This window comes from Trichosurus vulpecula, chromosome 5 (genome assembly GCF_011100635.1).
Source record: "Trichosurus vulpecula isolate mTriVul1 chromosome 5, mTriVul1.pri, whole genome shotgun sequence".
Taxonomy (NCBI): domain Eukaryota; kingdom Metazoa; phylum Chordata; class Mammalia; order Diprotodontia; family Phalangeridae; genus Trichosurus; species Trichosurus vulpecula.
In genome coordinates, this window is record NC_050577.1 from 103,795,205 (window position 1) to 103,814,474 (window position 19,270).

Here is a 19,270-nt window from a genome sequence, read left to right on the forward strand (position 1 = left end):
TCTGAGAAAAGACTACTGCTAAAAGATTACTACTGTGGTGTACATATATGTTCCCACAATGCGTCATGGTCCAGTGGCAAGAGGACTGGATATGGAGTCAGCAGATTTGATCTAGGCTACCAAGTCTCCCACTTACTAGGTCTGTGACCCTGGGCAAATGGCTTCACTGAAATTTATTCCCCTATAAAATGAGTAGTTTAGATGTTACCTGAAGTTCATTTAAGGTTTCAAATTCAACCAGTGTAATTCGCCTTACCTTTTCAGAACCTTAGTTTCCTCTTTTATAAAATAGGGAGAAAAATACCTGCCCTGTGTGCATCAGAGAAGTGTTGTGAACAGGAAATGAGATAAACGAATATGAAATGCCTGTCTATTCCTGAGTTTATCACTCACCCATGGAGTTTCTCTGGTACAAAGTTAGATGTTATGAGGAGAGCAGATGTTCCCATTTCCCAGGAAGGCACTTAGAGGCTCTAGAACTCTTGAAATAAAACTTGTAATGGGATTAACTGAAGCTGAATGGGATCATTTCATTTTCTACAGTGAAATAGCATTGCAGAGAGGAACATATTAGACTCTCCATTCTTCCTTTTGTGAAGCTCCTATAGAAGAGGGTTCTATAACCTAGAGTTAAAGGGTTCAGATTCAGAGATGAAGGACTGTCTAAGTGGTGCTGACCCCTGAGCAGCCTTAGTGCCCATTGCACTCAATGCTAACTCTGAATTCTGAGCCTAACATTGGGCCAAATTTCAGTAAGAGCTCCTGGCTTCCAAGTACTTCTTAGCAGGAAACTAATTCACAGTTTAGCCAGTTGAAGGAATTGAACCTGTGTGAGCTTTATCCTGTTGAGCCTCTCAGCTAGCTCAGTGTTCCCTAAATGATCTTCCCTTTCACTTACCTTTGGTGTCTCCTAGCTGGCACATCACAATTCCTCTGGCTGAGATGTGATGATCATTGTCCTCAATAGAATTCTTCAGTGGATGATGGATGGAGAAGTGAAATCTGACTCAGGTGGAGTCAGGTCAAGCTGAGCAGACATTCTCCTGTCTGAATGCAGAAAGGAAGAGGAATACCAAAATAAAACACAACAAAAAACCAGAGTGACCCACATCCTCAAGGTGGACTCTGCTAAAAGTCTTGCTGTCCATCACAGCAATGTCCAGTGGCAGCATCCATCTAAGCACAGAAGGAGGGAATGTGAAATTGGAAGAGGCCAGATGGAAAGGGCTCCTGCTGAGACCAATGATGCTTCTCTTGAACTCTGGCCTTTGTTCACTGCTTTATCTTCTCCCTGGGTGCCTGCTGCCTGCTGCCTGGTTCTTTTTCTCTTGTTTTCATTTGGAAGCCTCTGATTACTTAGTACCAATCAGCAGGAATCCAGACTAGCTGGAAATATGTTATCTTTCTTAGCATGTTCCCAATGAGAATGGAAGATGGGATCAAGGAGTCCCCTGTGATCTTGGGGACAGCTGTTTGCAATCACTTGCGCTAACTACGTAATTATTTGTCTTGGAGATTTTTGGGGGACCAGAAGAATAGGGTAGAAAAAATGAGAGGAATTTACCATGGTCTTAGCCATCACTGAATTAAAGTAGGTCATTTTCAAGATTACTTATAGCTTCATCCAATAGAGAAAAAAAACCAGGCTAGTCCAGGTGTGGGGAACCTGTTGCCTCGGGGCTACACGTGGCCCTCTAGGTCCTCCAGTGCTGCCCTTTGACTGAATCCAAATCTGAAAGGAATCAATACTTTTTTTAAAGTTACTCCGAGGATGTACCTGATACAGAGAACTCTCTGGACATAAGACTTAAAAAAGTTAGCTCTAGATAACAGGTATGGGCTGCTGTTTCCCAATTCAATTCAGCTTTCAATATGGCATGGTAGGAAGAGTTATACAGTCAGGAGATCAAATTTCTAACCCCTGCCCCCTCCCATTTCTGATTAGTTGTATAACTTTGCTCAATTACTTTTTTTCTGCTTGTACCTCAGTTTCCTCAACTATAAAATGAAGAAGTTAGACTAGATGATTGCCAATTTCTATTCCAACTGTAAAATGATACCTTCTATGAACTCAGCCAATACTATTGTTGTGTGAATACAGTAGAACTTGACCACATCTACCTGAGACCAGGCTGATGCAGGCAAAATAGCTATATTTGTTATCATATGAAGCCAGTTCTTTTTCTTTGCCTCAAAAAGATGCCTTGGGTTTTTTTCTGTTCATCATAGACTCAGAAGATGATGGGAGTGGGTGGGATATGGGATAAAATACACAGAAGAGAGTTGGACAGGGCTAGGTTTTATGAAAGGGAAAGGGCACAGACATGGAAAGAGAAGTCAGGGTTGTAACTTGCAAAGTAACTTTGGATAGAAAGGGCAGAGAAATAAAGATATTTTTCCTTCCTCCTGTTGGACCATGTTAGATTCTGACTGGAATGCATAAGTAGCACCTGGATAGTCAAAGAAACTTAAAAATTAAGGAAATTCATGAGTTTCTTAGCCCTCAGAAAGAGAAAGCTCTGACAAATGAAGGGGGAGGGAATGCCCTCTGAGCTCCTTTGGAAGGAGAGGAAAGAAAGGAAAAAAAATACAAAATCACATTTTCTGAGGAAGATCAAGAGAAAACAAGAGAGAAGGGGGAAAATATGACTAGACTTCAATAAACATACATATACATTCAAACTGCAGAGTACATATAAGTTATCTTTGCCTCTTACTTTCTTAACCTGGAGGTATCCAATAATTGTTATGTGCTCTATTGTATCTCTTTTTATTTTAGTCTGGCCTTAGAAATATTTCTTGCTTCTCAATGAAACAAGGTTAATGGTTGACCCTCACAGTTTCCTTTGTGGAGAGATGACACCTCTCTATCATTCTTTTATTAATTTCTATACCTGATTCTTAAATAATCGAGAGGTACATTTTTATATTTTCTCATAAATTATTGAAAGTGCTATGTAGTTTTCATTCAATCAATTAGCTCTGAGACTAGACACAGTTTATAAAAAATAATTTATTAAATAAAGTGGAGAAACTTCTTTCCCAAAAGCTTTCACTTGTGCCTCCACATAAACCTTTATCTACTAGGCTTAAATAAACATCAAGATTACTGATGATACAATTTATTAATAGTGTAACAAGTTGGGAGAGGTGGCCCAGGTCAGAAAAATGCATTAGGCTAAAACTTTTGTGCCAATGAGTACTGGAATTGAGCTAGCTAAGTGCCCACTGCACTTCCAGCCTGGGTGAAGTTGGAATGCCTGGTCTCAAACAAAATGCAACAAAAGAAGACAGCAACGGAAACAATAAATATATAAATAATTATTTAAATTGTATCAGCATGAGAAAAAGAACACAGTCACTTCTAACTATCAGTGTGAATTAGTTCTGGAAACAGAGTCCTACCATTCAGCTCTCAAATTATCTATGTTTCTTCTGAAAAGTTCTCTTCATATTTCTTTTCAAGACAAAGACTTAAAACAGTTCTCTCAGGAAAGAAATTCTCTAAGAGAGGAAATTCTCCTTCTTCTTTGTCCTCTCAGAATCTCCCTTCAGTCCTAACAAGAAGAATTGAATTTAAATCCAACTTCAGACCTTTGTTAGCTGTGTATCCCTGGGCAGTTAGGTGACTCATTGGTTAGAGTGATGGGCCTGGTGTCAGGAAGACTCATCTTTCTGAGTTCAAATCTGGCCTTAAACACTTACTAGTTGTGTGACCCAGGGCAAGTCACTTAACTCTGTTTGCCTCAGTTTTCTCGTCTGCAAAGTGAGCTGGAGAAGGAGATGACGAATGAGTCTGAGATCTTTGCCATGGAGTCATGGAGCCATAAAGAGTCAGACACAACTGAAATGACTGAACAACAAAAATAACAACCCTGAGAAGTTACTGACCTTCTCTGTGCCTTAGTTTACTCAGGTGAAAAATTGAAAGTTTGGACTGGTTGGCCTCTGAGGTATTTTCTAGCTCTAAATCTATAACCTATGATAGGTAACTCTCCAGAATCATCATGAAACTTTCAGTCTCTCAAGAAACTATCCCACCTTACAAATGTAGTAGTCTCTTTGCAAAAGGCCTTTGTCTATAGAATTTATCACTATCCAAAAGATTTCCACAGAGTTCTTACGTATCTTCTTTAACAGCTAATTTTATTTACCGTTGCAATGAGGGAGAGAGGGAATACCTGCAGAGATAGGAATAAATACACTTTGTTTTTAAAAAGTTTGGGTCAATCATTTATGTTTGGGATTTTGAATTCATTCTTGACTCTTCTTTCTCTCTCACCAAATTCAATCAGTTGTTAAGCCTTACCAGTTCTACTTCTACAACATTTCTCACATCGATTCTCTTCATTCTACTCAAAGTCACTCATCTCCTCTCACCTAGGACACTGCAGTAGCCTCCTCACTGGGCACTCTGCCTCAAGATGTTTCCCTCTCCAATTCATTCACCACTCAGTTGCCAAAGAGATGTCCCTAAAGTTCATGTTGTTTTTCTACTCAATACTCTTCTACCACTCCCTAATATTTCTGGGGTAAAATACAAATGCCTCTGTTTGACATTTAAAACTCTATATAATTTGACACCAATAACATTTCTTGCATATCACTATCTCTATATATTCTGTACATATCCCATATAGATGCTATATGTATATATACATATATACACATGCATGTATATGCATATGCACAACTACATATACACATACATACATGTACACACACATTTACCTCCATGCCTCAGTGGTTCCACCAAACTGGTTTTATTGCTATTCCCCTCATGTAACCCTTGTTCTCCCATCTCTGTGTTTTTTCACTAGCCAGAAGTGAAAGTAACAAGCATAGAGAGCTTTTTTTTCCCTTGGGGAGTTTGGGTGAGAAAGGGAGAAAAGATATAGGATGAGAATTTGATATGGTCTTAGGATGATTTTTCAAAGGCTGAAGGAGATGGGCACATTTATAGGGACAGAGAAGGGACAAATAGATAGGAAGGGATTGAAGATTTAGGGAACGGGGAGGCAATCTATGTAAATATTTTATATATACATATGTATATGTATGTGACCATATTAGCAGTATAACTAATAAGTTTATATCATCGTGTATATTTTTATGTGTTTGTTTACTTCAGTGCTTTATTTAATGGTTACTAAATAAACATACAAATTTAGTAACCATTAATAAAAGAACTCAATTATATAAACACATAAAATATCCTGAAAGTCATAAAAATTTATTTACAATTTTTTAAAGAGTTTGTATTAATTTTAAGGTGACAGCAAAATTTTTTGGTAATACGTTTCATTCCCTTCTATCTTTTGTTTTCTTTGGCTTATTTTTGTAGGTTTCATTACTTCTAGCATTGTTAAAAACCAATCCTTTAGAAAAGTGTTTACCAGGTCAGGTCAAGTCAATCAGAATTTGACATTTTATACTCAATTTTAATTCCACTTTTCTGGCAAAATTTCTGACGCCACCAACCAAGGTGTCAGGGGTGTTTCAAGAGTGACTGAAATAGCACTGGCCCTGGAGTCAGGAGGACCTGAGTTGAAATCCAGCCTCAGACACTTGACACATATACTAGCTGTGTGACCTTGGGCAAGTCACTTAACCCCAATTGCCCTGCCAAAAACAAAACAAAAAAAAAAGAGTGACTGAAATACCTACTATCTGTCAGGCACTGTTTAAACAAAGGTAATATAAGGAAAGGCAAAAAAAGAAAAGAAAAAGAAACAAAACAAAAAATAAAACAAAACTGTACATGCTCTCAAAGAGCTTATAGTCTAGACAAATAACAGATAAGAGAGAAGTTGAGGGAAACATGACTATAATAATGTAGACAATAGGCTGCCTGCTGTATGCTGTGACCTCTGAGAGGTTAATTCATAGTCAATCAACATTTATTGAGTGCTTAATATGTGCCAGACACTGTGCTAAGTGCTAGTGAGATAAATTTGAAAATTCCTAGCTTAATTAAAAACTTAAAAACTTTACCAAGTTGGTCTGTTGTTGGATTTAGTGAAGCTTTATTCAACCTGAAGTCAGGAGGGAATGGGGAATAAAACAAACACAAAATTGAATTTCAATTTTCTAGTGGACCAAGGGAATTGAAAGAATTGGCTCTGCCTAAAGCTTGACCTAGAAAGTAAGAGTGAACTTCCAAGGAAGTATGAAGGATTGGGTTATAGGAGAAGGCAGTCAAACAGAGCCTGATAGTTAATTTAATTCAAGTCAACCTCTCTGAGTACTGTGTAACTACATCCCTTTAACATAACTATTTTGAATGCAGTTTGTGTCTCAAGATTCTCTAGCATAATAGCAAACATCTGTATGTGTCCAAATGGCCCAGTGTGCTTGCCACAAAGTTGCCTCTGAAAACCATGCCCCATTTAATCCCTATTTAAGGGATTGGGGATATTCACCTTGAAGACTTGGAAGGGACTTTGTCTCCATCTTCTTCAAATGTTTCAATGGTTACCACGCCAAAGAGGACTTGGGTTTTTTTTTTAATTTCTAATAGTAGAATTAGGAACAATGTAGGAAAGATTTAGGGAGGCAGGTTTCAGTCCAACAAAATTAAAAACAGAAAACATTCCTCACTCTTAGAGCATACCCACAATGGAGCACATTGCTGGTGAAATAATGAGGTGCTTCACTCCACCTTCAAGCAGAGACAGAGAGATCATTTTTTCACAGATGTTGTAAGTAGTCTGTGATGTGGATAGAGTGTGGGCCAGGTGATATCTAACATCTCTTCTGATCTTTAAAATACAGTGAAGAAGTCCTCTGAATTTCTTCAACTATTTCATTTAGGGAACCCTGCAGATAGTAAGTTAGCTTTTCTTAAGATCAATAAATGCCACATTTCCTGTATCAGTTTCCCTAGTATCTTCCCCTAGGGAGCCAACTTTGGGCCTAGCAAAAGGATGGCACTAGCATTGAAGAGGCTCCACCTTTGTAGATTACTAGAGGGGAACTACAGAAATAGATTCTTTTTTCTCTTTAAACAAGACTTTTCAAAGCTCTGGTTCTGATTGGCCAGAAGGGAAGAATTTCAAATTTGTCTGCCTTCCCCTAGACTAGGTCCTGAGGGGATCCCTTCTCCTGGGCTTATTAAAAACAAGAGTTTTAGCCTTGAATTCTCCAGGGTGGATGGATGGAGAGAGAGAGAGAGAGAGAGAGAGAGAGAGAGAGAGAGAGAGAGAGAGAGAGAGGGAGAGAGAAAACTTCTCTTCCCTCAGTCAGCTGCTGCTAGGAAATATTTTAAAGGGAGGCCCAGCACTTTGTGGGGAAACTGAGTTGATTTGTGGATTCTCCTGTGAGAGGTGAGCATTTTCTCTAGTGTTTAGTGTTAGAGAAGGCAAGGGAGCTGGGAGATGCTGGGCCCAAACCTCTATATCGGGCTTTTTAAATTTTTGCCACTCACAGCCCCTTTTCAAGTTTCAGCAGCATTCATTGCTGTTGTGTGGCCCGAGGGCATGTGTAGTGTAAAGTGCTCATGCTTTGTGTTTAGAACCAGGGTTGCAGTGAAATCCCATGATGCAGCATGGGCAAGCCCTGCCAGAAACACCTCAGATTCATTACATGTTTGACTTTTAATTAATTTTTGGTTGTTGAGCGTTCAAAAACCTTTTACTGTTGCCAAATTTTTCACCACCACGTATGGAGTTGCAATCCACATTTTAAGAAATGTTGCTCTAGAACTTGGCATAGAAACAGACAATACAATCAAGGTTCTCTTCTCTGATTCATCCCCCTGGGACAGAAGAGGCAGGTCGATCGAGTGAAAAGAGTAGCTGGGCTTAAGTCCTAACTCTGCCACCTATTAACTGCGTTCATGGGCAAATCTAAAATTCCTCACCTGGAAAGTGGGAATATAAATACTGGCACCACCTCCCACATAGGGAATTTGTAAGGAAAGGACTACATAGAATGTTCATTTTTATTGGTGCATATGTCTAATTCTCCATGAGATTCTACCTTATTTCATTTTTGTATTCTCAGTGTCTCAGGCAGGGTTGTTCACCAAATAGACACTAAGTAATGTTTGTTTAATTGAACACAATGGCACAGCTCATGGTTGTTTGGTCAAGCTTTCTTTTTATAAATTTTCTATTCACCTGTGCTGAATGCATTAAAGCCTTGTGGTGGTCTGGCACTGGACTCGGGTCCTGTGGACCTGGGATGCCCTCACTGTAGCTGGAAGAAGGAGGACAGAGGAGCCAGACTGCTGTCAGTGATGTGTTGTAGGGAGACTGGAAGAGAAGGAAGCCAGTTTCAAGGAGAAAAGACAGGAGAGACTCTAGACAGGAACGGATATCATGGAGATACTGAACCGATATTTAGGATTTGATATATAACAGCAACTACAATAACAACAAATGTTCATGTTACACTTTACATACAATGTCTAATTTGATCCTCACAATGACTCATTAAGTCAAGAAGCATAAGTATCCTGTGATTTCTTTTTTTGTTTTCATTATTAAATTTTATTTTTAATTTATGGAATAAAATAGGTAATTCCATAACATAGTACAATAAAAAGATGGTTATTGATTTTGTCAATATAGGGAGTTCCTAATGAGGGGACCTCTACCAGTGCGGATGAATACCATCTCTGTGACTAATACTTTGGAATATTATCAGTGACACTGAACAGCTAAGTGACTTGACAAAGTCAATAGGTACCAAATATGGCACTTGAACCCAGGTCTTCCTCCTTTTAAAGCCAACTCTTCTACTATATACAGATTTTAGGAGGGGAAGAGCATAATATCTGGGTTACCAGGAAATGCTTCCCATTAGAAGGTGGTCCATAACTTAAATCTTGAAGGAAGGTAAGGATTCAAGGAAGTTGAAGTGATGAGGGTGTCCATTTCCAGACAGGCAACACAGCCTGTACGAAGGTTTGTAGGTGGGAAACAGAATGCTAAGTACTGAAAACAACAGAGAGGCCAGATGAGATAGAACATAGACTCTATGAAGTTGATTAATGTCTAATAAATAATCCTGAAAATAGGCTGGAGCTAGATTGTACAGGTTTTTAGAAGCCATGCTTAATTTTGAGTGTTGTTCAAGATATAACAGAGAGTCCTTGAAGATTCCTGAGCAGGGGAGTGATATGATCATTAAGGAAGATTATTTTGGCAGCCGCATCCAGGATGAGTTAGAGAAGAGAGAAAGTAGAAGGAAGGAGATATATGTATTCTATTGCGACAGTCTGGATGAGGGGGAATGAGTCTGACCTAGTGTGCTTATTGTATGAATGGAGAGAAAGGGGACAGATGCAAGGGAAATTGTGGAAATAAAATCTACCAGCCTTGACAAATTGTTTGGGATGAGAGAGAGTGAAAAATCTAGGATGACTATGAGAGGGTGATCTGTGTAACTGAGTGATGACTTCAAGTGAAAAAGGAACATTTTTAGGAAGAAAAGATAATGGGCTCCACTGGAAATATGTTGAATTTGAGATGCCTACATGACATCTAGGTGGTGATTTCTAGTAGGCAGCTTGGGTTGCAGGAAAGAAGCTCAGAACAGTGAATGGGGTTAGATGCACATATTTTGGAATCACTTGTATTGAGATAATATTGGAACCAATAGGGGATGATGAGCTCAACAAGAGAGCTGGTGTAGTGAGATAATATTTGAGGACCTAAGACAGTTATGGGATATATATGATATGTGATATATACGACATATTATATATATATATGATAGATAACATTTGTTGGGGTACAAGGGATTGGAGTGACAAGTTAATGGCTAGTGATTTAGTGAAGCAGAGTGAGAATGAGTGGTCAGACTGATAGGATGGGAATCAGGATTGAATAACATCACAAAGGCCTAAGCATGAGAGAATAAATCTCAAAGGAAGGATTGCCTAGGAGTGTAAATAGCATTAGAAAGGACAAGTAAGAAAAATGGAAACAAGACTTAGCAATTAAGAGATCATTGGTTACCTTGGAGATAATTCATTTAAACCACACTTTGGAAGCCAAGTTTTAATGGGTCAAGAAGTGAGTGGGAAATGAGGAAATTAAGGCAACAGGTCTTGAATTTAGGATTTCAAGACTTACTGTTCTCTCAATTGTGGCTCTGTCTTGGCACCCAATTCCAGCTTGCTTCCAGCTGATTTCTCTCTCTCCTTGTCTCTCTCTCTCTCTCTCTCTCTCTCTCTCTCTCTCTCTCTCTGTCTCTGTCTCTCTCTCTTTCTCTCTGTATTTTCTTTCTAGGTTCATCCTCCTTTTGTCATGACTGGTACAAGTTGACTTTTTGGGAGTTCCTTTGGCTACTTGGAAAATTGATCATTTAATCTGCTTCCATATACCAATCTTAGCCAGGTACTGAATAAAATTATGGTTAGCACTAAATTTATAATGTTAATTCTAGACATTAGTATAACTAAAGCAGGCATTTAAAATAGAACATATGGAAGGTGACATGAAGATCCCACTTAAGAACATACAAGAAAGCATGCAAATATCTTAGTGGACTACCATTGGCTATACATGGAGGAAAAGAAGAGAACAATATCTAAAACTGGGAATTATAAAAGAGGAGATGGATTTGAGAGGGGAAAAAGTTGAACCTACAAGTCAGGAGATCTGGGTTCTATTCTTACTCTGCTACTAACCAGATATGTGACCTTGAACAACAAACCTTACCTCTCTGAGCACGGTTTCTCATCTATAAATGAGTGATGCTTGACCGCATGAAATAGAAGTTTCCTTCAGATTGTAACATTCTAGAATGTCTCTAGTAATTAAAATTATTATGAATGATATAAACTAGGTACTTAATTATTGAGGAAATCTAGCAAGAGATGAATCTAAAACTGAGTGGTTTAAGTCTTTCTACTCCCATAAGGTGGGTGAGGGTCTGAAGCAAGATTTAGAAGAAGAGAAGATACAGATTGGCTGAAAATATAGAATTCAAGGGATTCTGAGTTTGGGGAAAGGAATGAGTTGTAGAAAGAAACAAAAATGATAATAACTAAGCTATTGTTAGGTGTCAGGGCAACAATGGCAGGTTGTCTGGCCATAATGGGAAGTTAAAGCCAAATTGCAAGGAGTATGGTGGTTTCCATGATTGCTCTGCTCAGTGTTCTATGCTATGTCACTGGTTCATATACACAGTCCAGAAGGTAAATTCATTCATTGGCATTTGGTTATGGTTATCAGATTAACAAATAGTAATTTAGTACTAACCTCTTGCCAATGAAATCTGATCTTGAAATATATCCTATGAGCAGGTGGGGGATATAGCATATTCTAGATCTGTTTGTATACCTTTGGGAATTAGGACTTCTGATTGATAATGTTAAATCTCTTTTCCTCCCTAGCTGTCAGAGAACTGAATGGTGGGAAATCACTCTGGAGTCATCAGATTTTATCTTGAAGGCTTTTCGGGCTCTCCCGAGTTCCGCCACACACTCTTTGCCATATTCTTCTTTTCCTTCTTTGTAACTTTAATGGGAAATGTGGTAATCATTGTCATTGTCTGTGCTGATCACCGACTACACTCTCCCATGTATTTCTTCCTTGGTCACCTTTCTGTCTTGGACATCTTGATTACCTCCACTATCATTCCTCCCATGCTAGGGGGATTGTTAATGTCTGAAATCCTGACCATGTCTTTTTCAGCCTGTGTCACTCAACTCTTCTTGTATCTCTCTTTGGGGACAACCGAATTTGTATTACTTGGAGCAATGGCAGTAGATCGTTATGTAGCAGTCTGTCACCCCCTGAGATATGACATCATCATGAACAGTCAAGTTTGTCTCTGGGTGGTGATTTTGTCTTGGGTGTTTGGGTTTCTTTTTGAAATCTGGCCAGTCTATGCTACTTTTCAACTCTCCTTCTGCAGATCAACTCTTGTGAACCATTTCTTCTGTGAGAGAGGCCTATTGCTCAAGCTTTCCTGTGATGACACAATTTTCCTAGAGTTTATTCTCTTTTTGCTGGCCATTGTTATTCTCTTTGGTTCTTTGCTTCCCACTGTTATCTCCTATACCTATATAATCTCCACCATCCTAAAGATCCCTTCTGCCTCTGGCCGGAGAAAAGCCTTCTCCACTTGTGCCTCTCACTTCACCTTTGTGGTAATTGGTTATGGCACCTGCTTATTTCTTTATGTAAAGCCCAAGCAGACCCAGGCAGCTGAATATAACAAAGTTGTCTCCTTGATGATTTCAGTGGTAACCCCATTACTGACACCCTTTATCTTCACTCTACGGAATGATAAAGTCAAAGAAGTCCTCAGAGATGGGATGCAACACTGCTGTCATCTGTTTAAGGGTAAGACCTTCCCAAAGGATGTTTCAGTGACAACTGTATATATTTTGGATTTTTTTTTAGTACTTCCGAATCTTCATTATTTAAGTTAGTTCCCTGTTATAATCAACAAATAGTACTGAGTTTTTTCCTTGGAAATATTCAAGGCAAAATTAGTGGGCATGTACACTCTCCTTTAGAGATCTTGTTCCCAGTTGGCACTAATATCATTGTTTTGTGTTTGCTGAAATGTCATTCAGTTTTGAAGGAGATCATGAACTAGAGAAGAGGTAGGAAATGAAAAGTTTCTGGTAAGAGCTGGGACAGATTTGTTTGATGCACTGATCTACTTTCCTCCCCGAATTGATTTCCTGTGTAGGATTTTGACAGTCAGAACCACAAAACTGTAAATGGTCATTAGCTCTACACCATTTCTACCCCAAAGCCTGCAAATCCTATACTACAGTGTCTGGAAAGACCTTGACAGATGAGTATGTCAGAGCCTGGACAAACTGATGAAGAGCCAAGAAAGGAGAATCAGGAGGAAACTATATATATCCTACAATAACACAATTCAAAACAACACTAAAACACAGTGGAACTTAATTTAATGGCAACACCAAGAGGATAGATGCTGGAACATACATCACTTCTCTCAGTTAAGTGATCATGGATTATTGAGGAAGAATTTTGCATACACAGTCAGATAGGGTGATTTCATTGGTTAGTTTCTGATTCAGTGATTTTCTTTGTGACAAAGGAGGTAAGTGTATGTGTGTGTGTGAGGGGAGTACGATGTGTGAATATGTGCTGTTTCAGAATGTCTATGGCATTAAACAATGGTCTTCCAACTTTTTGGATAATATAATCCCTTAGTAAAATTTTGTGGACACCCCCAATATATGTATATTTACTAATGCATTAATTATATAAATACACTTGTATGTTTATAATTATATACATTATAAATAAAAACAAATTTAAATGGATGAGATAAATGTAAAATAATATTTTCATATTGTATTTATTAATGTGAAAAAACTCAGTAAAATGTCATTTTGCATAATGAGCAATGAGAGCAACATGACTTAACATCCTTCATTTTTTCTGGAACTCTTCGTTTAAAGCTTTGTGATACAGCAGTTCAAAGGTCATGATCTGTTTTCAGTTTATTCCAATACTTGGTATTAAATGCTGCCATATCTGAAAAAGTTAACTCACAAAGATACAGATAGAAAGATGAATGAATGAAAGAAAAGCATCTGTTAAAAGCCCTCATACTAATCACTGTGATAAGTGCTGAGAACACAATTACACAAGCTCCACAAGCCCAGCCCAGATGATGAAGGAGTAAGATACAGGGTAAGGGTAGAAAAGATGGGAGATGTTGGCTATTGCCCCCAGGGTGGTTGTAGAACCAACTCTAACCAGCTCTCGCCTCCTGTTGAACTTTCAGTGTGAGCATTTACACCTCAGAAATGAGCAATTCTACATACTGGAATTTGAAATATTGTTTTGCTGATTGTCAGGACTTAGGAAAATGTTAACAATTCAGTTTATACTTAAAAGTATGTGAGAATGCTTCTTTTTGTTTTGAGATCTTCTATTTATCAGATCTCCTATACTGTTCTATAAAAATTGCTTTAGCTCAGCAGGAGTGTAATACAAGGCTCAGGGAAAGAAGTCATCATCAGATTGGAGGCATGGTGACTACGGGCTAATAATAACAATATTAGCAAACCTTCGTATGGGGCTTTAAGGTTTGCAACCTGCTTTACATCCATTTCCTCATTTGGGACTCACAGCACCCCTAGCTTGTATCCTACTTGTACAGGGAGAGTGTGGGGATAGGTTAGGAACATTTTATTTATAAAAGAAAGAAATTAATTTTTCCTTCTCCCTCACAGGAAAATCAGTGGAAGTATAGAGGCCTGAAGCAGATTAAAATGACTAGATTTGGCTCATGATGCTCTCTGTCCTGATTTTTATCTCCTTTCCCATTTCCTCAATACTTGCTTACATCAAGTCTCTTTGGCTCTCCAAATGTCTCATTGCAGCCACCCACCTAGGCCTGTCTTCTCTTCCATTTCCAAGATTGACTGCACACTCCAAAATATCCCCCCACCCACCACATCAATTTTTTTCTCCTTAGTATATCTAATAGATTAATTTAATTAGCATATTCTCCCAATCTAACAGATTGAGTCACCTACTCCTTAAGCCTCTTACGTAAGGGCTTGCCAAGACTCTTCAGGGCTGCTCATCCACCTTTGGTGTTCACCTGATTCACCCAACTCCTATCTGTGGCTCCAAAAAGCTTTACCATGCAGAGCGGCCACACTCTGGCAGACCTTCTTGGCAGATGGGCTAAATCAGGTTGAGAGTAACTGACGATCTTCAAACCTGTCAGTGAGTTAGGGATATGTCTACCCCAAGAATGTGAAGACTTTCCCTAGAGGAATGGGATGAAAACAAGTTGTTCCAATGGCCATGAAGGCAGATGAAGTAGGCACTGTGGAGAGCTGAGAGGTTGGTCAGACATAGAAGATACCAAGTTCATCCATTGCATCCTGGGTCATCACCAGTTGTCTTGACTTTTGTCCTGCCACTAGACTTCAATGACCCAGGAAGAGAGAGTGAGACTGACAACTTTTTGTAACTCTGCCTCATTTCAATCCAATTCACAAGACAAGATGTCACCTGCACCATCATTAGTCCTCTTCAAAAATGAAGGACAAATAACAACAACCCTTTAAACTTCCTGGCTTAACTTGAAATTTGAAATAAAATCCAAAAGATGGAATTTCAGGTAGTGTGAAAGAAATCTCTGACCTTCCCTTAAGTTGTAGCATTCAGGCTTCTTTAACAGGCCTAGGGCTGAGGGGTAGGAAAGGATTCCTTACAGAATAGGGCTGAGGTGTGTTGGTTGCAGACCTCAGGGAAAAGACTGTTTGGGGCTGGCTGGCTGAGGGTGCTTTCAAAAGATGGAGAAAAGGATAAGTCTGATTCTAGGCCAGATTTCTAGGCATCCCATCCCTCTGTTCACCTTCCCCTTCCCCTTCCTGTTTCCCTTCTCCTTCCCCTTCCCCTTCCCCTTCCCCTGCCCCTTGCTCTTCTCCTTCCCCTTCTCCTTTCCCTTCCCTTCTCTATGCTCATTTCTTTTTTTGGTCCCTTAACACCTTTGTTAATTTAGCTTCTTTGCTCTCCAACTTCCATGTGACTTTATCAGATTTTCACTATGTTTCTGTACATTTTATTTTGGTAATCTTCCTATCTGCTGGTCCAGTCTCCCTTCGGATCCCCAGTAGTCTTCATGCTTCAAAATTTCTCCCCATTCCTTTCAGGGCTGTAAACCACCCAATTCCTGTCATCAAAATCTCAATTCTTATGAGCTAAATTTCATCTGATTAAAGTAATTCATGTAGTATGAATGACTATGTCATATGGTTTGAATAACTTCTAGCTTTTCCCATGAGTGGTCTTGACCTTTGTGGTGCACTGGACTTAGATGACTCTGGAGGAGAGTGTGAAGCTAATGACTTTGAATAGCTCTGCAGAATTCCTGTCCAATTCACTCACAAGTCAAGGTATCACCTTCATGATATCATTGGTCCTCTTCTAGAATGAAGGATGAACAATAATAACAACCAAAACAGCTTTGCCCATTAGCATTGAATGTATGAGGGTGCATATTCAGCACACATGCATCATAGGGCAACTCACATCTCTCACCTTGCAGGGCCACCAAGACATTCTAGCAATGCCATCAAACTGTTCTCCTAGGCCTGTTCCCTGGGCCATCTGTCTCTGCTGCTTCCTGCTTTTCTCTCTCCTCTGGGCTTCCCTTGATGTTGCTACAACCTGAGATTCAGCTGTAATTCTCACTTGAGACAATACCTCTTCCCTATAGGAAGAACAGATAACATCTGTCTTATCTTTTATGACTGGCGAAGCTTCAGATTTTTTAGACATATAGGCTCTCTCCCTCTCTCTTTCTCCCTCCTCATTAGAGTAAGAAAAAGTTTATCTTTATTTCCACAAGGAAAGATGTGTATCAGTTTCCAGAGGGCCTCCATAGGTCAAGATGGCTTGCAGATCATCCAGTGAATCAATTAGAGCTCAGGCATTTAGTCTGTCTTTTTAAACTCACTTCGTTCTGCAAGCATGATCCACATCCTTGACCCCAAGTCTCCATTTGACTTAGCATAGCAGATAGCATACCATCATCTCCTAATTGCCAACCTATAGTCCTCTTCAAATAATCTTGGGGACAAAACCTCAAGCCTTTGTAGGTCTGAAACACTGTAGTTTCCTTCAGTCCCTCAAGATCCTTTGAGTTTAATGATGTATATATATATATATATGTATATATATATATACATATATATATATATATACATACATACATACATCATGGGTATATATGAATGGAATTGGAATGAAGGGGGGGTGGAAGGAAACATGAGACTTTTACAGGATATGTGGCTGACTACCTCTTCCAAGTTTTGAGTCATCCTATTCTCAAATCACAACCCAGTCCCTTATATATTCCTGATTTGACAAAAGGAAAAGAAACCTGCAGCCCAGGAGATAGCAAATTTCCTTTTCCTTTTTCTATCTCTTTCTCCATACCTCCAGTTCCCTTTTTCTGCCAGAGGGAGAGCTAAATCATTGCCTCACATCCTCTTTTCCTGTTATGGTCCTGTTTGGAATCTGCAATTCAGGCTCACTTATCATTCATCCTTAATGAAGGCAAACAACTTCGACCCCAGAGGGAAGAGTACTGACCTGCTGAGAGGTTAAATATCTTTCCCATGGTCATAAAGCTAGTTCATGTCAGGGGTAAGACTTGATCCCATTCAATCAATCAACACATGTCAGGCACTGTACAAGGAGCTCAGGATGTAAATACGAAAAAAAAGAATTAATCTCCATCCAAACAGAGATTGCTTTGTAATAGAGCATACAATAAGTCACATATAAGTACAGACAATAAATTTAAGGAAAATAAATACAATTATATAAATAGTAAATTAAAGGATAGTTTGGGAGGGATGGTGTTAGTATTTGGTGGGATCAGGGAGGTTTCATGTAATATAGTGGTGTTTGAGCTGCATTGTGAAGAATGAGAGGAATTATAAAGCAGAGATGAGGAAGGAGAATATTGCTGGAATGGGGAATGGCCAATGAAAAGGCCTAGAGATAGGAGATAGAGAGGCCAACAGAGAGGCATATTTGGCTGGATCCCTAAGTGATGGTCAGGGAGTAACATACAATGAAGCTAGAAAGATATTTTGGGAGCAAGGTTGTAAATTTTTTAAAACGCTAAATAGAAGAGGTTATATTTTATCATAGAGGCGATAGGGAGCCACTGGAATTTATTAAATAGGGGAATCAAGTGGTCCTTTTTGTACTTAGTGAAAACCACTTTGGCAGCTGTGTGGAGGATGAATTGGACTGTGGAGAGACTTGAGGGAAGAATGTAATTAGGAGGGTGTTGCAATAATTCAAGGGGGAGGTGATGAGAGTCTGAATTAAGGTGGTAGCTATGCAAGTGGAAAAAAGAGATCAGATGGGAAAAAATGCTATGGAGGAGGCAAAGACATGATTTGAGAACTGGTTAGCTGTATAGGGTGAGGGATAGTGAAGTTCTGAGGTTATAAGTGAGCTTATGAACCTGGAAAGTTAGAAAAATACTGCTGCCATCAAGACATTTAAACATTTAGAAGAGGACGGTGTGGGGGATGAAAGATAATGTGGAATTTAGACAAGTTGAGTTTGAGATGGCAGTCAGTCACTTATAAACATTTATTATGCACTGAATATGTGCCAAACACTGTGCTAAATTCTAGGGATACAAAGAAAAGCCAGAGATGGACTCTGCCTTTGAAGAGCTCCCAACCTAGTGGGTGTTGTCTTCAGGATGCCCAATGTGAAATGTCCTGTACATAATTGGAGGTGTGGGACTGAACCTTGGAAGTCTGAGGGAGTTACTGCTGATTCCTTATGACTTTTTTTGTACTTAAGCTTCCAGTGAGCTCTATCAATAGCCTGAGTCCTAGTACCTTGAGCCAATTAAGTTCAAGGGTGATTTCAGTACCTTTTATGTAAAAGCTACCTTCAGGTACATTGTAGATATTACTCCAGGGAACTGATATACAGATTTTGAATCAGAAATCTTGGGTTAAAATATGACCCTGGGAAATACACTGAGTGTCTCTAGGTGTCAGTTTCCTCATCTATAAAATGAAATGAGTTAAGTGAAATGACATCTAAGGTCTATTCTAGCTTTAAAGCTATGACTCTGTGATTTTTGTGACACATTTTTGTGGTTAATGAGTGTATTTCATAAAATTATAGGAACCTTGGACTGTGCTTTTCTTTTTTAAAATTTTTTATTTTTTTCTCACAGATAAAAAATTTAACATTTATTTTTAAAAAAATTTGAGTTCCAAATTCTCTCCCTCCCTCCCTCACCTCTCACCTCCTTGAGAAGGTAAGCAATTTGATATAGATTATGTATATGCAATCATGCAAAACATTTCTATATCAACCATGTTGTAAAAGAAAATGCAGACAAAAACCCCAAGCAAACAAGAATAATATAAAAGTTTAAAAAAGTATGCTTCAATCTGCATTTGGGCTTAATCAGTTATTTCTCTAGAGATGGATAGCATTTTTCATCATAAGTCCTTCAGAATTATCTTGAATCTTTGTTTTTCTGGGAAAAGCCATCATTAACAGTCAATCATTGTACAATATTGCTGTTACTTTGGTTCTGCTCATTTCACTTTGCATCAGTTCATGTAAATCTTCCCAGGTTTTTCTGAAAAGCATCTTGCTCATCATTTCTTATAGTGCAATAGCATTCCATCACAATCATATACCACAACTTGCTCAACCATTCCCAGATTTTACTTTTCTATGAATATTTGAATTGTGTGAATTTATGTTTGTAGCCATTTGTAAGAATTTTCATCCCACGTCACCCA

At 38.8% G+C, this 19,270-nt stretch overlaps 1 protein-coding gene across 1 annotated transcript; it reads left to right on the forward strand.

Annotated features, from left to right (window-relative positions):
- The first annotated feature begins 11,362 nt into the window (after nucleotides 1–11,362).
- Nucleotides 11,363–13,999, forward strand: LOC118850993 (olfactory receptor 9A4-like). The gene is made up of 2 exons (XM_036760597.1): nucleotides 11,363–12,302; nucleotides 13,926–13,999. Exons 1-2 carry the CDS (start codon nucleotides 11,363–11,365, stop codon nucleotides 13,997–13,999), a joined length of 1,014 nt encoding a protein of 337 aa, XP_036616492.1.
- Nucleotides 14,000–19,270: the final 5,271 nt, after the last annotated feature.